Below are 19,351 nucleotides of genomic sequence, written 5' to 3'. Positions count from 1 at the left end.
TGTGATCACTCATATTTTCCTTCAAAAATCGATTTTTTGGTCAATAAACTTGAAAAAACTAAAATCGCTTATAACTTCGTTAAAACACGTTTAAATTGAAAAATAAGCTTCATTTGTGATCACTCATATTTTCCTTCAAAAATCGATTTTTTGGTCAATAAACTTCAAAAAACTAAAATCGCTTATAACTTCGTTAAAACACGTTTAAATTGAAAAATAAGCTTATTCTGTGATCACTCATATTTTCCTTCAAAAATCGATTTTATGGTCAAAAAACTTGAAAAAACTAAAATCGCTTATAACTTCGTTAAAACACGTTTAAATTAAAAAATAAGCTTCATTTGTGATCACTCATATTTTCCTTCAAAAATCGATTTTCTGATCAATAAACTTGAAAAAACTAAAATCGCTTATAACTTCGTTAAAACACGTTTAAATTGAAAAATAAGCTTATTCTGTGATTACTCATATTTTCCTTCAAAAATCAATTTTTTGATCAATAAACTTGAAAAAAACTAAAATCGCTTATAACTTCGTTAAAACACGTTTAAATTGAAAAATAAGCTTCATTTGTGATCACTCATATTTTCCTTCAAAAATCGATTTTCTGATCAATAAACTTGAAAAAACTAAAATCGCTTATAACTTCGTTAAAACACGTTTAAATTGAAAAATAAGCTTATTCTGTGATTACTCATATTTCCTTCAAAAATCAATTTTTTGATCAATAAACTTGAAAAAAACTAAAATCGCTTATAACTTCGTTAAAACACGTTTAAATTGAAAATAAGCTTCATTTGTGATCACTCATATTTTCCTTCAAAAATCGATTTTCTGATCAATAAACTTGAAAAAACTGAAATCGCTTATAACTTCGTTAAAACACGTTTAAATTGAAAAATAAGCTTCATTTGTGATCACTCATATTTTCCTTCAAAAATCGATTTTCTGATCAATAAACTTGAAAAAACTAAAATCGCTTATAACTTCGTTAAAACACGTTTAAATTGAAAAATAAGCTTATTCTGTGATCACTCATATTTTCCTTCAAAAATCGATTTTTTGGTCAAAAAACTTAAATCGCTTATAACTTTGTTAAAACACGTTTAAATTGAAAAATAAGCTTATTTTGTGATATTTTCCTTCAAAAATCGATTTTTTGATCAATAAACTTGAAAAAACTTAAATCGCTTATAACTTCGTTAAAACACGTTTAAATTGAAAAATAAGCTTATTCTGTGATTACTCATATTTTCCTTCAAAAATCGATTTTTTGATCAATAAACTTGAAAAAACTTAAATCGCTTATAACTTCGTTAAAACACGTTTAAATTGAAAAATAAGCTTATTCTGTGATTACTCATATTTTCCTTCAAAAATCGATTTTTTGATCAATAAACTTGAAAAAAACTTAAATCGCTTATAACTTCGTTAAAACACGTTTAAATTGAAAAATAAGCTTCATTTGTGATCACTCATATTTTCCTTCAAAAATCGATTTTTTGATCAATAAACTTGAAAAAACTTAAATCCCTTATAACTTCGTTAAAACACGTTTAAATTGAAAAATAACCTTATTTTGTGATCACTCATATTTTCCTTCAAAAATCGATTTTTTGGTCAATAAACTTGGAAAAACTTAAATCGCTTATAACTTCGTTAAAACACGTTTAAATTGAAAAATAAGCTTCATTTGTGATCACTCATATTTTCCTTCAAAAATCGTTTTTTTGGTCAACAAACTTGAAATAACTAAAATCGCTTATAACTTCGTTAAAACACGCTTAAATTGAAAAATAAGCTTATTCTGTGATCACTCATATTTTCCTTCAAAAATCGATTTTTTTATCAATAAACTTGGAAAAACTTAAATCGCTTATAACTTCGTTAAAACTTTCAAAAATCGATTTTCTGATCAATAACCTTGAAAAAACTAAAATCGCTTATAACTTCGTTAAAACACGTTTAAATTGAAAAATAAGCTTATTCTGTGATCACTCATATTTTCCTTCAAAAATCGATTTTTTGGTCAAAAAACTTAAAAAAACTTAAATCGCTTATAACTTCGTTAAAACACGTTTAAATTGAAAAATAAACTTCATTTGGGATCACTCATATTTTCCTTCAAAAATCGATTTTCTAATCAAAAAACTTGAAAAAACTTAAATCGCTTATAACTTCGTTAAAACACGTTTAAATTGAAAAATAAGCTTCATTTGGGATCACTCATATTTTCCTTCAAAAATCGATTTTCTAATCAAAAAACTTGAAAAAACTTAAATCGCTTATAACTTCGTTAAAACACGCTTAAATTGAAAAATAAGCTTAATTTGTGATCACTCATATTTTCCTTCAAAAATCGATTTTCTGATCAATAAACTTGAAAAAACTTAAATCGCTTATAACTTCGTTAAAACACGTTTAAATTGAAAAATAAGCTTATTCTGTGATCACTCATATTTTCCTTCAAAAATCGATTTTTTGGTCAAAAAACTTAAAAAAACTTAAATCGCTTATAACTTCGTTAAAACACGTTTAAATTGAAAAATAAGCTTCATTTGGGATCACTCATATTTTCCTTCAAAAATCGATTTTCTAATCAAAAAACTTGAAAAAACTTAAATCGCTTATAACTTCGTTAAAACACGTTTAAATTGAAAAATAAGCTTCATTTTTGATCACTCATATTTTCCTTCAAAAATCGATTTTCTGATCAATAAACTTGAAAAAACTTAAATCGCTTATAACTTCGTTAAAACACGTTTAAATTGAAAAATAAGCTTATTCTGTGATCACTCATATTTTCCTTCAAAAATCGATTTTCTGATCAATAAACTTGAAAAAACTAAAATCGCTTACAACTTCGTTAAAACACGTTTAAATTGAAAAATAAGCTTATTCTGTGATCACTCATATTTTCCTTCAAAAATCGATTTTCTGATCAATAAACTTGAAAAAACTAAAATCGCTTATAACTTCGTTAAAACACGATTAAATTGAAAAATAAGTTTCATTTGTAATCACTCATATTTTCTTTCAAAAATCGATTTTCTGATCAATAAACTTGAAAAACTAAAATCCCTTATAACTTCGTTAAAACACGTTTAAATTGAAAAATAAGCTTATTCTGTGATCACTCATATTTTCCTTCAAAAATCGATTTTCTGATCAATAAACTTGAAAAAACTTAAATCGCTTATAACTTCGTTAAAACACGTTTAAATTGAAAAATAAGCTTATTCTGTGATCACTCATATTTTCCTTCAAAAATCGATTTTCTGATCAATAAACTTGAAAAAACTAAAATCGCTTATAACTTCGTTTAAAACACGTTTAAATTGAAAAATAAGCTTCATTTGTGATCACTCATATTTTCTTTCAAAAATCGATTTTCTGATCAATAAACTTGAAAAAACTAAAATCCCTTATAACTTCGTTAAAACACGTTTAAATTGAAAAATAAGCTTATTCTGTGATCACTCATATTTTCCTTCAAAAATCGATTTTCTGGTCAATAAACTTCAAAAAACTAAAATCGCTTATAACTTCGTTAAAACTCGTTTAAATTGAAAAATAAGCTTATTCTGTGATCACTCATATTTTCCTTCAAAAAACGATTTTTTGGTCAATAAACTTGAAAAAACTAAAATCGCTTATAACTTCGTTAAAACACGTTTAAATTGGAAAATAAGCTTATTCTGTGATCACTCATATTTTCTTTCAAAAATCGATTTTCTGATCAATAAACTTGAAAAAACTAAAATCCCTTATAACTTCGTTAAAACACGTTTAAATTGAAAAATAAGCTTATTCTGTGATCACTCATATTTTCCTTCAAAAATCGATTTTCTGGTCAATAAACTTGAAAAAACTAAAATCGCTTATAACTTCGTTAAAACACGTTTAAATTGAAAAATAAGCTTATTCTGTGATCACTCATATTTTCCTTCAAATTTTCTGATCAATAAACTTGAAAAAACTAAAATCCCTTATAACTTCGTTAAAACACGTTTAAATTGAATAATAAGCTTCATTTGTGATCACTCATATTTTCCTTCAAAAATCGATTTTCTGATCAATAAACTTGAAAAAACTTAAATCGCTTATAACTTCGTTAAAACACGTTTAAATTGAAAAATAAGCCTATTCTGTGATCACTCATATTTTCCTTCTAAAATCGATTTTCTGATCAATAAACTTGAAAAAACTAAAATCGCTTATAACTTCGTTAAAACACGTTTAAATTGAAAAATAAGCTTATTCTGTGATCACTCATATTTTCCTTCAAAAATCGATTTTTTGATCAATAAACATGAAAAAACTAAAATCGCTTATAACTTCGTTAAAACACGTTTAAATTGAAAAATAAGCTTCATTTGTGATCACTCATATCGCTTATAAAATCGCTTATAACTTCGTTAAAACACGTTTAAATTGAAAAATAAGCTTATTCTGTGATCACTCATATTTTCCTTCAAAAATCGATTTTCCGATCAATAAACATGAAAAAACTAAAATCGCTTATAACTTCGTTAAAACACGTTTTAACGTTGGTCAATAAACTTGAAAAAACTAAAATCGCTTATAACTTCGTTAAAACACGTTTAAATTGAAAAACAAGCTTATTCTGTGATCACTCATATTTTCCTTCAAAAATCGATTTTTTGGTCAAAAAACTAAAATCGCTTATAACTTCGTTAAAACACGTTTAAATTGAAAAATGAGCTTATTCTGTGATCACTCATATTTTCCTTCAAAAATCGATTTTTTGGTCAATAAACTTGAAAAAACTAAAATCGTTTATAACTTCGTTAAAACACGTTTAAATTGAAAAATAAGCTTATTCTGTGATCACTCATATTTTCCTTCAAAAATCGATTTTCTGATCAATAAACTTGAAAAAACTAAAATCACTTATAACTTCGTTGAAACACCTTTAAATTGAATAATAAGCTTATTCTGTGATCACTCATATTTTCCTTCAAAAATCGATTTTTTTACAAAAAACTAAAATCGTTTATAACTTCGTTAAAACACGCTTAAATTGAAAGATAAGCTTCATTTGTGATCACTCATATTTTCTTTTAAAAATCGATTTTCTGATCAATAACCTTGAAAAAACTAAAATCGCTTATAACTTCGTTAAAACACGTTTAAATTGAAAAATAAGCTTATTCTGTGATCACTCATATTTTCCTTCAAAAATCGATTTTCTGATCAATAAACTTGAAAAAACTAAAATCGCTTATAACTTCGTTAAAACACGTTTAAATTGAAAAATAAGCTTCATTTGTGATCACTCATATTTTCCTTCAAAAATCGATTTTTTGGTCAATAAACTTGAAAAAACTAAAATCGTTTATAACTTCGTTAAAACACGTTTAAATTGAAAAATAAGCTTATTCTGTGATCTTTAAAACACGTTTAAATTGAAAAATAAGCTTTTTCTGTGATCACTCATATTTTCCTTCAAAAATCGATTTTCTGATCAATAAACTTGAAAAAACTTAAATCGCTTATAACTTCGTTAAAACACGTTTAAATTGAAAAATAAGCTTATTCTGTGATCACTCATATTTTCCTTCAAAAATCGATTTTTTGGTCAATAAACTTCAAAAAACTAAAATCGCTTATAACTTCGTTAAAACACGTTTAAATTGAAAAATAAGCTTCATTTGTGATCACTCATTTTTTCTTTCAAAAATCGATTTTCTGATCAATAAACTTGAAACAACTAAAATCGCTTATAACTTCGTTAAAACACGTTTAAATTGAAAAATAAGCTTATTCTGTGATCACTCATATTTTCCTTCAAAAATCGATTTTCTTATCAATAAACTTGAAAAAACTAAAATCGCTTATAACTTCGTTAAAACACGTTTAAATTGAAAAATAAGCTTATTCTGTGAGCACTCATATTTTCCTTCAAAAATCGATTTTCTGATCAATAAACTAAAATCGTTTATAACTTCGTTAAAACACGCTTAAATTGAAAAATAAGCTTCATTTGTGATCACTCATATTTTCTTTTAAAAATCGATTTTCTGATCAATAACCTTGAAAAAACTAAAATCGCTTATAACTTCGTTAAAACACGTTTAAATTGAAAAATAAGCTTATTCTGTGATCACTCATATTTTCCTTCAAAAATCGATTTTCTGATCAATAAACTTGAAAAAACTAAAATCGCTTATAACTTCGTTAAAACACGTTTAAATTGAAAAATAAGCTTCATTTGTGATCACTCATATTTTCCTTCAAAAATCGTTTTTCTGATCAATAAACTTGAAAAAACTTAAATCGCTTATAACTTCGTTAAAACACGCTTAAATTGAAAAATAAGCTTCATTTGTGATCACTCATATTTTCCTTCAAAAATCGTTTTTCTGATCAATAAACTTGAAAAAACTAAAATCGCTTATAACTTCGTTAAAACACGTTTAAATTGAAAAATAAGCTTATTCTGTGATCACTCATATTTTCTTTTAAAAATCAATTTTCTGATCAATAAACTTGAAAAAACTAAAATTGCTTATAACTTCGTTAAAACACATTTAAATTGAAATATAAGATTATTTTGTGATCACTCATATATTCCTTCAAAAAACGTCTATCTTGTCTACACTCAGTCTATGGAGTAGAGTGATAGTACAGTCTATAGACTAGGCTAGAGTCAAGACAATGTGAAGTCTGTGACTACAGTCTAGTCTATATATAATATAGTCTATACACTAGACTGTAGTCAAGACGATAGTCCAGTCTATAGACTAGGCTGTAGTCAAGACGATAGTCTGGTCCATAGACTAGACTGTAGTCAAGGCGATATTCCAGTTTATAGACTAGACTGTAGTCAAGACTATAATCCAGTCTATAGACTAGATTATAGTCAAGACTATAGTCCAGTCTATAGACTAGATTGTAGTCAAGGCTATAGTCCAGTCTATAGATTAGATTGTAGTCAAGACTATAGTCCAGTCTATAGACTAGAGACTGTAGTCAGAACTGTAATCAAGATACAAGTTTAGTTCTTAGACTAAACTGTTGCAAAGCCTATAATCCTGTCGTTACATTATAGATTAAGCTGTAGGCAAGATTATAGTCCAGCCTATAGTTATTTATATTTTATAAGACGTTCTAAGTATGTCCGTCCGTATGTCTGTTAAAAGCACGGCAAAGGCGTAAACAGGAGGAGATAGAGAGCTTAAATTTTACATAAATATACTCTATAATTGTCATGGTATTGACAAATAGGCAAATCCATAGCTCCCATATAAAAATTCAGGGGTTTTTAATTTTAATAATAATAATAATAATAATAAGTTTAACCTGACGTAGTTCCATCTCCAAACAAAATATTTTTGCTACATTAAATATTAAGATATTTGTGGAACAAAACTAAATGTCAGTAAAAGGCAAGAAAGTCAACTGAGAGCAGTTAGAGTCAATTTAAAGGAATGTGAATACATATCCGATATAAATACTACAAAAACAATGAATTTCTATTATTGTACTGAGTACAAATGTCGGACGAATAGAAAATAGAAAAAAAAACCACAACATCGTCGACAACTTTAATAATGATAACAGGTGAAAAGGCGAGAAAGTAACGTTAAACTAATTTACACATCATCTAGTGTAAATCGCCAATAATAAACTAAACGGATTGTATGTTTTCCTTTGGATTTTATTATAAGGATTGGTGTTACTTGTAGTTTTACAGTTATATATTGTTATTGTTGCTATTGTAACGATTCATTATTGTTCACATACGGTAAATATGTCTTCATTAGTTGGGCGAGAGACAACAAATAACTTTTTGTTAAGACAACAAAACGCAGAAAAAATAAAATCTGGCTTATTTCGCTTGCAATTCTTTCGCAGGTATAGTAAACGAGGGATGTGCAAGAAATTAAGGAAATCTTAAATTATGCGAAGATAGAAGTTATTTTTTTCGCTTACTACCTTCGTTCTAAAGCATACTAAATGATTTTGGTGGACCAGATTTTGTAAATATTGGTTAGAGAACAACACAAAACAATATGAAAAAAAAACTGTTAAATGAATGTACAATAAGTACAAACAGGTCGTAATTTCAAATTTAATACAATATTTACTCACTTTCACACACATGCATACATCTGGTACACATACGCATAGTAATAGCCAATAGACCAACTCATGACCAGTAACAGCGTCAACACCTACGATTGCAGGAGTTATATTTTGTTAAAATTTATGACTCTGAACCGTGGACAAAAATATCATTGAAATTGTTAAACAATCCTTAAGATATCTTCAGTTATCATTATACATCTGAGCTGTAGACAACAACGCATATTTTGTCTTTCGAAAAGTTTTTTGCAAGTTTCAACCAGAAAAAAAAAATATTGAAAATTTTAGGAAATTCATAAAAAAAATATTTAAAAATTTCAAACCTGAAATGAAAATTTCCTTAAAACAGTGTTATATTGGTTTGTCGGCAATTTTAATTGGTTTTATTCTAAACAGTTACAATGCAGAGGCCATACATACTGAAGAGGGTCTGGAATTATTATTCAGACAGAGGTACGAAATATTGGTATAATAAAAGTTAAAGTTAAAAGAAAGTGGACAATATACAAATCATAAAAAGGTTTTTAATTTTGATTCTATTCCGGAAAATTTATAGAATTTGTTCTTATAAAACTAGTTCTAGTTCTGAGGTCAAACGGGACCATTTTAGATTGTTGAATTGCAATCTTGGATCTTGTGTTAACGACTTTACTTTTAGAACTCGTTCTCTGGAACTTTATTGTGATTTTAAACTGCAGCCGAGCAACCAGTTCTAACACATACTAGTTCCACAAGAATGAAACACATTCTAGTTCTAAATCAATAACTTGGAACAAGTTGAAAACTTGATAGAAAAGTAATGCCGAATCTTGAATAACCTTTCGCCTACAAGCTAATTTTTCACTAACATGTCGAATATTTCTAAAAATTTACATTTTCTAAAGATTGAAAACAAATAATGGACCCCGTTCCGGAAAAAGTGTCGTAGAATGATTTATATATAAGTATATTTGTGTAGAATTTTATCACGATATCATAATTAATTCATAAGTTGTATGTTACGAAAATTTCAGGAGTGCTTTATATGGGAGCTATCTATGACCATTCTATAGGTCCAGTATAATTTTATCCCCACATCATAATTTCCGAATGGATATTGTGGACCGATATCGTGTAGAATTAGGTATCAATATATTTTTATGGGTTGTTTCGGAATTATGCTTATATCTCCGTTAAGTATGAATATATCAAAAGTATATTCTTTTGAATCCCAAAGATAACTGGGGTCTTTAGATTGATTGATTTCAACAAACATAAAAACAGAAAGACAGCCGGACAATTAAAAACCAACTAAAAATGGGAATTTCCTTAGTCGGACAGACAGGGTATCGCTACACCGACTTCGATTCTTATAAAGATTTAGAAAGGCAAAAGATATAATAAAATAAATTTATTTTCATGGAACAGAAACTTTGAACAACGATTATACTGTGAATAACGAAAAATCATTGATTAATGAATAAGTTCTAAAACGGTTCCATAGAACGAGTATCGAATATATAACACTTCCACAGAAATAATTCCGAGAGGGACAACTTTTAACAAAAATCTTTGGTTTCAACGTCAAAATAGAACGATTACGGGTTATAATCGATTGATATTTTTAGCACTTTCACCTAGTAAATTCTGATCCTAATTTAGGATAGATAATATTGAATATAACCTCTCAAATTCGACCATAGTAGACACTCTAATCAAGTCTATTAACCAGGCTATGGACGATACAATAGACAAGACTAAAAATCACACAACTGTAGTGACTACGGACTAGACCAAAGCCGATTCATAGATCAGATTATAATCAAGTTTGACGAGACTATAAAGTTGAGATTTTTGGTAAAACTTAAGTCAACAGTTTTGGCTAGATTATAAACTAAACTTAACTATAGTCTAGACTTTAGATTTATTTGTCATTCAAATATTTGTCTCATCATTTCAGAACCAACTCCGACTGGGAAGATGTCTGGCATAGTGAGACGCATTCACGCTGTCGCGATAAACTAGTACGTCAACTGTATTGGGCCTGTGAAAAAGATATCTATCGTTTGACTCGACGTAATCGTAAACGCACCGATGAAACTTTCAATAAACGTAGTAAATGTAAGGATTTTACAAATTATATATATTATTATATCTCCCATATGATATTTGTAATATTATTATATAAATAATAAACAATATATTTATCCACTTACCTTTAGCTCATACATTTCTACCCATGTGGCTGCAGCCGAATTTTGCTCAAACACTTTTAAGGACACGTCGTTCAAATGCCCATTCCATAACCACTGAATGCTGCACTAAGGCAGGTTGCACTTGGGAAGAATATGCTGAATATTGTCCCTCAAATAAGAGACGTAATCATTATTGAAGTTGTGATCGTTGCAACAAGGAGGCAGATGAGATGGGAAGGAAACTAATAAAAAAAAGAGTTGGATAAGTTGGAGGAATTTGAATGAATTATTTGAAAACAACTTGAAAGTGTGTTAAATATGTATTATTTTGAATATTTGCATGTTTGCTATTTAATGTACAGTTATTAATAAAAATTTATGGAAAATCTTAAAAAAAAAATAAACAAAAAGAAGAAGAGATAAAGTTGACAATTTCAGAAAGTGGGTTCAGTAACTCAATAAATACAGGCTTTTTATGGGAAAATAAGCTTAATCTGTAATCACTTCTACTTTTTACAAAAATCGATTTTTATGGGAGGAAAAGTCCATAAAACTTTAAATCGATAATAACTCAGTAAATACTGGGTTTTTTGAGAAAATAAGCTTAACCTGTGATCACTTCTACTTTTTTATGATCATCAAGTGCATTATGCAAACTTATTGAGAACAAAACATAATCACTCTCTCTCTCTCTCTTTCTGTGATCTCTTTGTCTTTGAATTAATTAAAAGAGACTAAAAATATTTCAATACACACTGATAAGAATTGAATACTGCTGCTGTTGTTGGGATATTAAATTTGTGGTAGGCAAAGATTTGAAATAAAAATTTGCCGGTTAATCTTTTAGTTTAATTTCAAACAGCTCTCGGAATGGTCGGTTAATAAAAAGCTTTAAATATAAGATTAAAATAAAACAATAAAGAAAAACTGTAAAAATTATTAAACAATAACGAAATGTTGAAATTTTCAACATTTTTCATACTTTCGTTAATTTTTATACTAAAATTTATATACGGATTTCCTGTAGGACCAAGAGATGGCATAGAAATACCACCACCGGAAGTGGTAAATTTCCTAAGAGTGTGAAATAAAATTATAAAATATATATGTTAATTAAAACTTATTTTTAGATTAAATTTATGAGACGTTTTGGCTACTTGGATCAAAATCCCGATGATTCAGAGGCCTTGTATCATGAAAGTGCCATAGTGGAAGCCATTAAAAATATACAAAAATATGGTGCCTTAAATCAAACCGGTAGACTAGATGCCCAAACTTTAGATGTAGGTTTTTGAAATTTTCTTCAAAATTAAATCTTTTAGTGAATGAGTAACTCGCGTTTTAAACAAAAAAAAAGATAAGAACTTGAGTCTTGCTTTGACAATTTAATTATAAATTGTTAAATGCGTGTTTTTGGGACAGATAAAGTTGTGTTTATTTTTATTTTTTTGTCTTGTTCTTATTCTATTTATGTTCAATGAACTTGAATTTAAAGATTGTTTACACATTCTTTTGGTATTTATCAGCTGTTTACTAAACCCCGCTGTGGTGTTCCCGATATCGAAGGCAAGCCATATTATCTAAGACAACAACCGGTTATTGCTGCACAAAATATCAATTTAAAATCGAGAAAGAAACGTTTTATCTTTGGAGCAAAAACTTGGAGTAAGAGGAATATCAAATATTTGTAAGTAGTAAAAAGGTTAACAATTCTAAGAAAGGCTATAGACTAGACTATAGACTAGACTAGACTAGACTAGACTATAGACTAGACTATAGACTAGACTATAGACTAGACTATAGACTAGACTATAGACTAGACTATAGACTAGACTATAGACTAGACTATAGACTAGACTATAGACTAGACTATAGACTAGACTATAGACTAGACTATAGACTAGACTATAGACTAGACTATAGACTAGACTATAGACTAGACTATAGACTAGACTATAGACTAGACTATAGACTAGACTATAGACTAGACTATAGACTAGACTATAGACTAGACTATAGACTAGACTATAGACTAGACTATAGACTAGACTATAGACTAGACTATAGACTAGACTATAGACTAGACTATAGACTAGACTATAGACTAGACTATAGACTAGACTATAGACTAGACTATAGACTAGACTATAGACTAGACTATAGACTAGACTATAGACTAGACTAGACTAGACTAGACTAGACTAGACTAGACTAGACTATAGACTAGACTATAGACTAGACTAGACTATAGACTAGACTAGACTAGACTAGACTAGACTAGACTATAGACTAGACTAGACTAGACTAGACTATAGACTAGACTAGACTAGACTAGACTAGACTAGACTAGACTAGACTAGACTAGACTAGACTAGACTAGACTAGACTAGACTAGACTAGACTAGACTAGACTAGACTAGACTAGACTAGACTAGACTAGACTAGACTAGACTAGACTAGACTAGACTAGACTAGACTAGACTAGACTAGACTAGACTAGACTAGACTAGACTAGACTAGACTAGACTAGACTAGACTAGACTATAGACTAGACTAGACTATAGACTAGACTATAGACTAGACTATAGACTAGACTATAGACTAGACTATAGACTAGACTATAGACTAGACTATAGACTAGACTATAGACTAGACTATAGACTAGACTATAGACTAGACTATAGACTAGACTATAGACTAGACTATAGACTAGACTATAGACTAGACTATAGACTAGACTATAGACTAGACTATAGACTAGACCAGCGGTTCCCACCATTTTTACTTCGCGGACCCCTTGAGGAATTTATTTAATTTCACGGACCCCCATACATATTTTGATATCTTATTGTTATAAATAACACTGTGATACAAAAGTGAAGAAAAATAAAATACAGGCGTTCTCATATACCAATTCTATTTCGTTATAGTCCATAGAGTACGAATATATTTTTAGTTTTCCCCTATCACTTCGTTAACTTACTTTTTAAGAGCAAAAGATGCGAAAAAGAGCCATTTTTGAAGTTTTAAATTTGAAAAATCATAAGTTTAGTAGTTTTCATCCGATTTTCAAATCCGATATTTTTTTTAATGATACAAGTGTCTTTTAATCCAAAAAAAGAAATCCAAAATTTATGGTCAAATGTCTGAGTTACGGTCGTTTAAGTAAAAAAACTCACACTTTTTTAAAAAATTTTCATTTTCATCATGCTCTACTTTGACCATGAGGCAGTGAGTTCATCTTTTATTACTTTCCTGAAGAATCACATAAAGGAAGGTTTCTAAAACTTGTTATTTCATAAAAATCTATGAAAAACTGGATGATTTATGCCAATTTTTCTAATAGAATGTTTCTCGAATTTTTGGTTTTCTCCATACAAATTAATTTTTGTATAAAAATGTTTATAAACATTTTTTAAACTTGTTACAAAGAAAACCAGAAACATGAACGTTTTTGTATGGAAGAAATATGCTATATTTTTATAAAACTTAGCACAACTCATAACCTTTTTCATCGATTATCATAAATTGACCATCATTGGAAACCCAACTTAATGTGCCTTTTTTCAAATGTAATAAAAGCTAAAGTTACTGCTTCAAGGCCAACGTAGAGCCGATCCTCCCTAAATGTTGTGGAGAAATTTTGGCACGCATTAAACTTATGTGCATCAATTTTAGTCACTACAGTCATATTTTTAAGCCAGTAATGAGCATTATAGTTATTTGCAGAGAGAGGGGTCCTTATATGCGGGAAGGGTCATTTTTTGGCCGATCCAAAAAAAAAAATTGGTACAGAGGTTTTGGCTCGTAAGAAACTTAAGTGTGTAGCACTTCATCGCTTTACTCATATTTTTAAGACAGTAATGAGCGTTGAAGCTATTTCCTGAAGTGGACCCAATAGGGGGAGTAGGGCCAATTATGGACCTATCCACATAAAAGTTATTAAAAATATTTTGGCTCGCGAGGAACTTAATTGTGTAAAATGTTATTGCTATATTCGTAATTTTTAGCCAGTAATGAGCGTTAAAGTCATTTTCAGATGGAGGATAGGGTCATTTATGGGACGATCTTAAAACAAAATCGTAGAGCGATTTTGGTTCGTAAGAAACTTACTTATACCGAATTTCATCGCTATACTCGCATTTTTGGACCAGTAATGAGTGTTAAAGTCATTTTCTGAAGGGGACCTTATATGAGGGTAGGGTCAATTATGGACCGATCCTCAAAAAATTTGGTAGAAAGATTTTGGCTCACATGAAACTTATTTATGTAGAATTTCACTGCTATACTTGCATTTTGGGACCAGTAATGAGTGTTAGAGTCATTTTCAGAAGGGGACCGTATATGGGGGTAGGGTCATTTATGGGCCGATCCTAAAAAAAATTGGTTAAAAGGTTTTGGTTCGTAAGAAACTTACTTATACCGAATTTCATCGCTATACTCGAATTTTTAGGCCAGTAATGAGTGTTAAAGTAATTTTCTGAAGGGGACCATATATTAGGGGTAGGGTCATTTATGGGCCGATCCTCAAAAAATTTGGTAGAAAGATTTTGGCTCATATGAAACTTATTTATGTCGAATTTCATCCCTATACTCGTACTTCTGAAGCAGTTATGTCCGTTAAAGCTGTTTTTTGGAGGTCCACTTGTATGGGGGCTATCCGAAAAATTGGACCGATATTGCCTATTTTTAATACCAAACAAACTTTAGCAATAGAGAATATTTATGCAAAATTTCAACTGTCTAGCTCCTCTCGTGTGATCCCTATCGTGATTTCAACAGACAGATGGACGGACGGACGGACATGGCTAGATCGTCTTAGAATTTAATAAGGACCCGGAATATATATACTTTTATGGGTCTATGGCCAATATTTCGATGTGTTACAAACGGAATGACAAAATCAATATACCCCCCATCTTTTTTGATGGTGGGTATAAAAATTGTGAGTTTTTTTTACTTAAATGGCCGTGACCAAGACATTAATCATAAATTTTGGATTTATTTTTTTGGGTTGAAAGACAACACTTGTATCTTTAAAACAAAATATCCAATTTGAAAATCGGTTGCAAACTACCAAACATATATTTTTTTTAAGTTAAAACTTCAAAAATAGCTCTTTTTCACAACTTTTGCTCTTAAAAAGGAACTAAACGAAGTGATCGGGAAAAATTAAAAAATAAATTCCTACTCTATGGACTATAACGAAATGGAATTGGTATATGAGAACCCTTGCATTTTTTTGCTGTATCACTGTGTAATTGTTCGTCCGAAAATTGTCTTAGTCCTGGTCCATAAACCCTATAAAATATTCCCGTACATTGAGAACATTTAGTATTTCGGAGATGTTTTCAATTTCATGGTTTTAAATATAGAATGACTTCTAACATGATGTTTAATTTTATGATCGTGAGAGCTTTCATGTTAATTTCTCGTCAAGGTAGAGAAAAGGTTTCTTTAACAAGTATTGTCGACGTGTGCTTAAAGAGTCATGTTTCTAAATTTTTTTGCGATTGCATAGGAGTGAGCTGAGTATGTAAGCTAAGTTTTCGGGAAAATATGTGAAAGTTAGACTTCTTCGATGTTGTTGCGGAATGCGTTACCCACATAAAATATGACCTGAACTCTTTGCGAATGTACTGTGAATTTGGATCTTAAATTAGAATTTTAAAATACCTACGAATTATTTTACTGCGTGGTTTTGACTATTTACGCAAAACGCTATGAATTTTATATATATTATATAGACTAGACTATAGACTAGTATGCAGTTTAATCGAAAAAAGGATTTCAAAGTTCCTCAAAAACAATTATTACTTCTAATCTTTTTTTAACAGAATCGGCAATTGGTCCCTCAAAATACCACGCGAACAAGTGGAGAGAGACATAGCTAGAGCCTTAAATGTCTGGTCTCAATACAGCAACCTTAAATTCCACCGAGTTGAGGACACATCAGCCGATATAATAGTGGGTTTTGGAGCCCACTATCATGGAGACAAGTAAGTTTATATAAAACTCTTCAATTATTACACTAAAATTAAACCTCTCCCACAGTTATCCCTTTGATGGCCCGGGTAATATATTGGCCCACGCTTTCTATCCCTATGAAATGGGTTCATGGGGTGGTGATATTCATTTCGATGAAGATGAAAATTGGAAAGAAAACTCTACTGACTTGGCTAGAGGTGTAGATTTCTATACAGTGGCATTACATGAATTGGGTCATAGTTTGGGTTTGGCTCATTCGCCTGTCTTTAATTCTATCATGTTTCCCTACTACAAAGGACCTGAGCATAATGTTTTGGATTATGATGATACTTTAGCCATGTATAATGCCTACTGTAGGTAAAAGATTTGGAAATTTTTGTTGAAGAATATACGAAATCATAATATCATGTTGTTTTCAAGTGAATAAAAAACTGGATGATGATGCGGTTAGAGAATATAATGAAGATGATGATGAGGAGGATTATGATACTTCTGAGACGAATACAGAAAATGAGCAAACTACTGAAATAGCCACAACACCTTATTTTCAAGATTTCAACAAAAATAAAGAGGTTTTTTTATTTAAGAGATGTATTTAATATTTAATTTAAATTAAATTTTAATTTAGTTACCAGAATTCACCACTGTCTCCTCTAATATAAACGTGGAAAAATCTTATCATTCTCCCATACCCAACATCTGTGAGGGCCGTTTTAATGCTGTGTGTTATTTTAATAATTCTATGCACATTTTCAAAGGAGACTATGTTTGGAAATTGTCTCCTAACTATAGAGTGGTAATGGGTTATCCTAAGAAGCTACATAATGTTTTTAGCCAACTGCCTTTAAATATTAAACATATTGATGCTTGCTATGAGCGGAGTGATAAAACTTTAGTGATATTTTCAGGTGAGTTAGGGGTAATTTGTTTTAACAATAATGTGCGAAGTATTTATTATTTTAGGAAATCATATTTGGTTTCATAAGGATGACAACTTTTCCGAAAATAGCCCCATAACATTAACAGAACTTTTGGGTAATTCTATGGGAAGGGAGAAAGTTAATGCTGTTTTATTGTGGCGTAAGTTAAAAAATGTGATAATTTCTTAAAACTAGATATAAAACATTGATAGTTGGATGATTCCTACATAAAGTGGTCTAAGCTTTTATATTCCTACATCTGCTAATATTTAAGTCCATGAAGTTCCTTTAAAACTCGTTTAAAAAATCCATAATTAATGAGTGATCCTTTGAAAGTTAGAAACCTGTACGATTTTTTCCTACATACGAAGCTTATTTCAGTGATCTTTACCGACCAGTGTTATTAACAGAATTTCCTTATTTATACTACAAACTAGATCTAAGGAAACAGTATTACCGCATACTCGAAATTGTTTCATAATCACGATAAATGTAAAAACAAACAACTTTAAGCAGTCAAATTAAAAAGGCAAATGCTCCTGATCCGAGACGGCTGAGGACTTGCTTAGGGTAACCTTAAGCGTCCTACGCTAGATGCTTTTATTCAGATCGTGATGATTGATCAGATCATTTTACGACTAAACAAGGTAGCTCCGGTATAATTAGACGGCTGAAGGCTTGCAAATAGTTACTATACAACCAATCAATATTGGAAGCGTCACTGTCACCAACTGGAAGACTCTTAAAGTGCAGCTTTGCAAACAATGACCAATAATAGTTACTAAAATTGATCGATCTAAAGCGATCGATTCGTAGACAACCTAAGAGAACAAACTAAACTACATATGTATATCCCGATAGTTGCTTTTGGAGGAGAAGATCTTCCAACCGTTTGTTGAAGAAATTGCTCTTTATGTTTCGTTTAAAGCGTTCAAATTCAAGGCTGTAAGATCATCAGACGTACAAGGAGAGCTGACGCAATCCCATCTAATGTTAAGATGGAAATTTTTCACTCGAAAAGCTGTCATTCTCTTCTAACAAGAACTCACAAAGCAAAGAGGAGTTATGATATTTAAACAAAATTTGTTGTGATTTACAGGATCAATGACAGTTTCTAAAGTTTTTGCAACGTGAGCTAGTAAAATGCTGGGGCAGGTAGCAAATCGATCAGAATCTCAATAGAATTCAAGGGAACTATAAGGGGTCATTGCCCAAAGACAACCGAAGAGAAAGATCTTCCAACCGTTTATCAACAAACTTGCTTTTGATGATTCGTTTACAGCGTTGAATCATCAGATGTAGCAAGGAGAGCTGATGAACTCTGCCTAACGTAAAGACAAAAATACTTCCTCTGTCAAAGCCGAATCAAGAACAAAGTATTGATCGTTGCAGCAAGGCAACGTCGTCTGTGATTTCCATTGTCTATTGATTCATATAAGAACGTGAATTTGAAATATAAACCTCCTAAGGAAAGCGGATATGATCATCAGATGTGACAAGCAGATCTGATGAACTCCGAGAATTTTTTTACATATATTCTAACAGATACAATCGTAGGCCATAGCTATACCGTTCTACAAACTGAGAACGAATCGTCAGACAAAATTTATTGTTAAAATCACTTCTTGAACAAAACTAGTGTTTTCGTTCACATAAAATTCTATATAACCGTTTGCATTTAAGAGATTTAGTTTTAACTACTACTAAAATTCTACAGCAATACTAATTTTAATAACAATTTACTACTTTTTCAAACATTACTATAAAAATATACCAAATTTTTAACTACTTTTTTAATACCACTACTACTACTTTCTTTAAAGCCAAAAACAATCGAACTTACATCTTTGCTGATACAATATTTTGGCGCTATAATGATGAATTGCAAGCAATGGACACTGGTTATCCAAAGACAATGCAACGTTGGCCCGGCATACCAGATAATATTGATGCAGCGGCTACTCTGCCTAATGGTTAGTACATTAAACTAAATTTTTTTGCTAAATCTTGCTTAAAACACAAAACTGTTTTTCCAGGTAAAACCTATTTTTTCAAAGACAATCGCTATTGGCTTTACAACAACTTACGCGTACAACCCCAACGTGGCTATCCGCGTCGAGCCTCCACCGCCTGGTTAAGCTGCACTACAAGAACAAC

General features: G+C 30.1%; 2 protein-coding genes across 2 annotated transcripts; both read left to right on the top strand.

Moving 5' to 3' along the window:
* Positions 1–8,319: 8,319 nt before the first annotated feature.
* On the top strand, positions 8,320–10,527 carry LOC119613263 (probable insulin-like peptide 7). Its single transcript, XM_037969257.1, has 3 exons — positions 8,320–8,565; positions 10,052–10,212; positions 10,314–10,527. The coding sequence occupies exons 1-3, from the start codon at positions 8,441–8,443 to the stop codon at positions 10,481–10,483; spliced, it is 456 nt and encodes a 151-aa protein (XP_037825185.1). The 5' UTR covers positions 8,320–8,440; the 3' UTR covers positions 10,484–10,527.
* A 629-nt stretch (positions 10,528–11,156) lies between these two features.
* Positions 11,157–19,172, top strand: LOC119613265 (matrix metalloproteinase-17-like). Its single transcript, XM_037969259.1, has 10 exons — positions 11,157–11,163; positions 11,314–11,351; positions 11,417–11,569; positions 11,813–11,973; positions 16,124–16,285; positions 16,341–16,627; positions 16,695–16,846; positions 16,903–17,182; positions 17,238–17,354; positions 19,018–19,172. The coding sequence occupies exons 1-10, from the start codon at positions 11,157–11,159 to the stop codon at positions 19,170–19,172; spliced, it is 1,512 nt and encodes a 503-aa protein (XP_037825187.1).
* The last annotated feature ends 179 nt before the right edge of the window (positions 19,173–19,351 follow it).

Source organism: Lucilia sericata, unplaced genomic scaffold (assembly GCF_015586225.1).
Source record: "Lucilia sericata isolate MDLA Ls3-8-SP2 unplaced genomic scaffold, ASM1558622v1 Contig002034F_arrow, whole genome shotgun sequence".
Classification (NCBI taxonomy): Eukaryota; Metazoa; Arthropoda; class Insecta; order Diptera; family Calliphoridae; genus Lucilia; species Lucilia sericata.
The sequence above is the reverse complement of the archived record's forward strand: the minus strand, read 5'-3'. Positions and strand labels throughout refer to the sequence as shown.

What these genes read in the sequence shown, in the direction of transcription:
- LOC119613263 (XM_037969257.1), top strand. Translation starts at nt 8,441, where the DNA reads ATGAAAATTTCCTTAAAACAGTGTTATATTGGTTTGTCGGCAATTTTA. An exon ending in GAATTATTATTCAGACAGAG is followed by an intron (nt 8,566 to 10,051) that starts GTACGAAATATT and finishes TCATCATTTCAG; the next exon opens with AACCAACTCCGACTGGGAAG. An exon ending in TTTCAATAAACGTAGTAAAT is followed by an intron (nt 10,213 to 10,313) that starts GTAAGGATTTTA and finishes ACTTACCTTTAG; the next exon opens with CTCATACATTTCTACCCATG.
- LOC119613265 (XM_037969259.1), top strand. An exon ending in AAGAGGAATATCAAATATTT is followed by an intron (nt 11,974 to 16,123) that starts GTAAGTAGTAAA and finishes TTTTTTTAACAG; the next exon opens with AATCGGCAATTGGTCCCTCA. An exon ending in GCCCACTATCATGGAGACAA is followed by an intron (nt 16,286 to 16,340) that starts GTAAGTTTATAT and finishes CCTCTCCCACAG; the next exon opens with TTATCCCTTTGATGGCCCGG.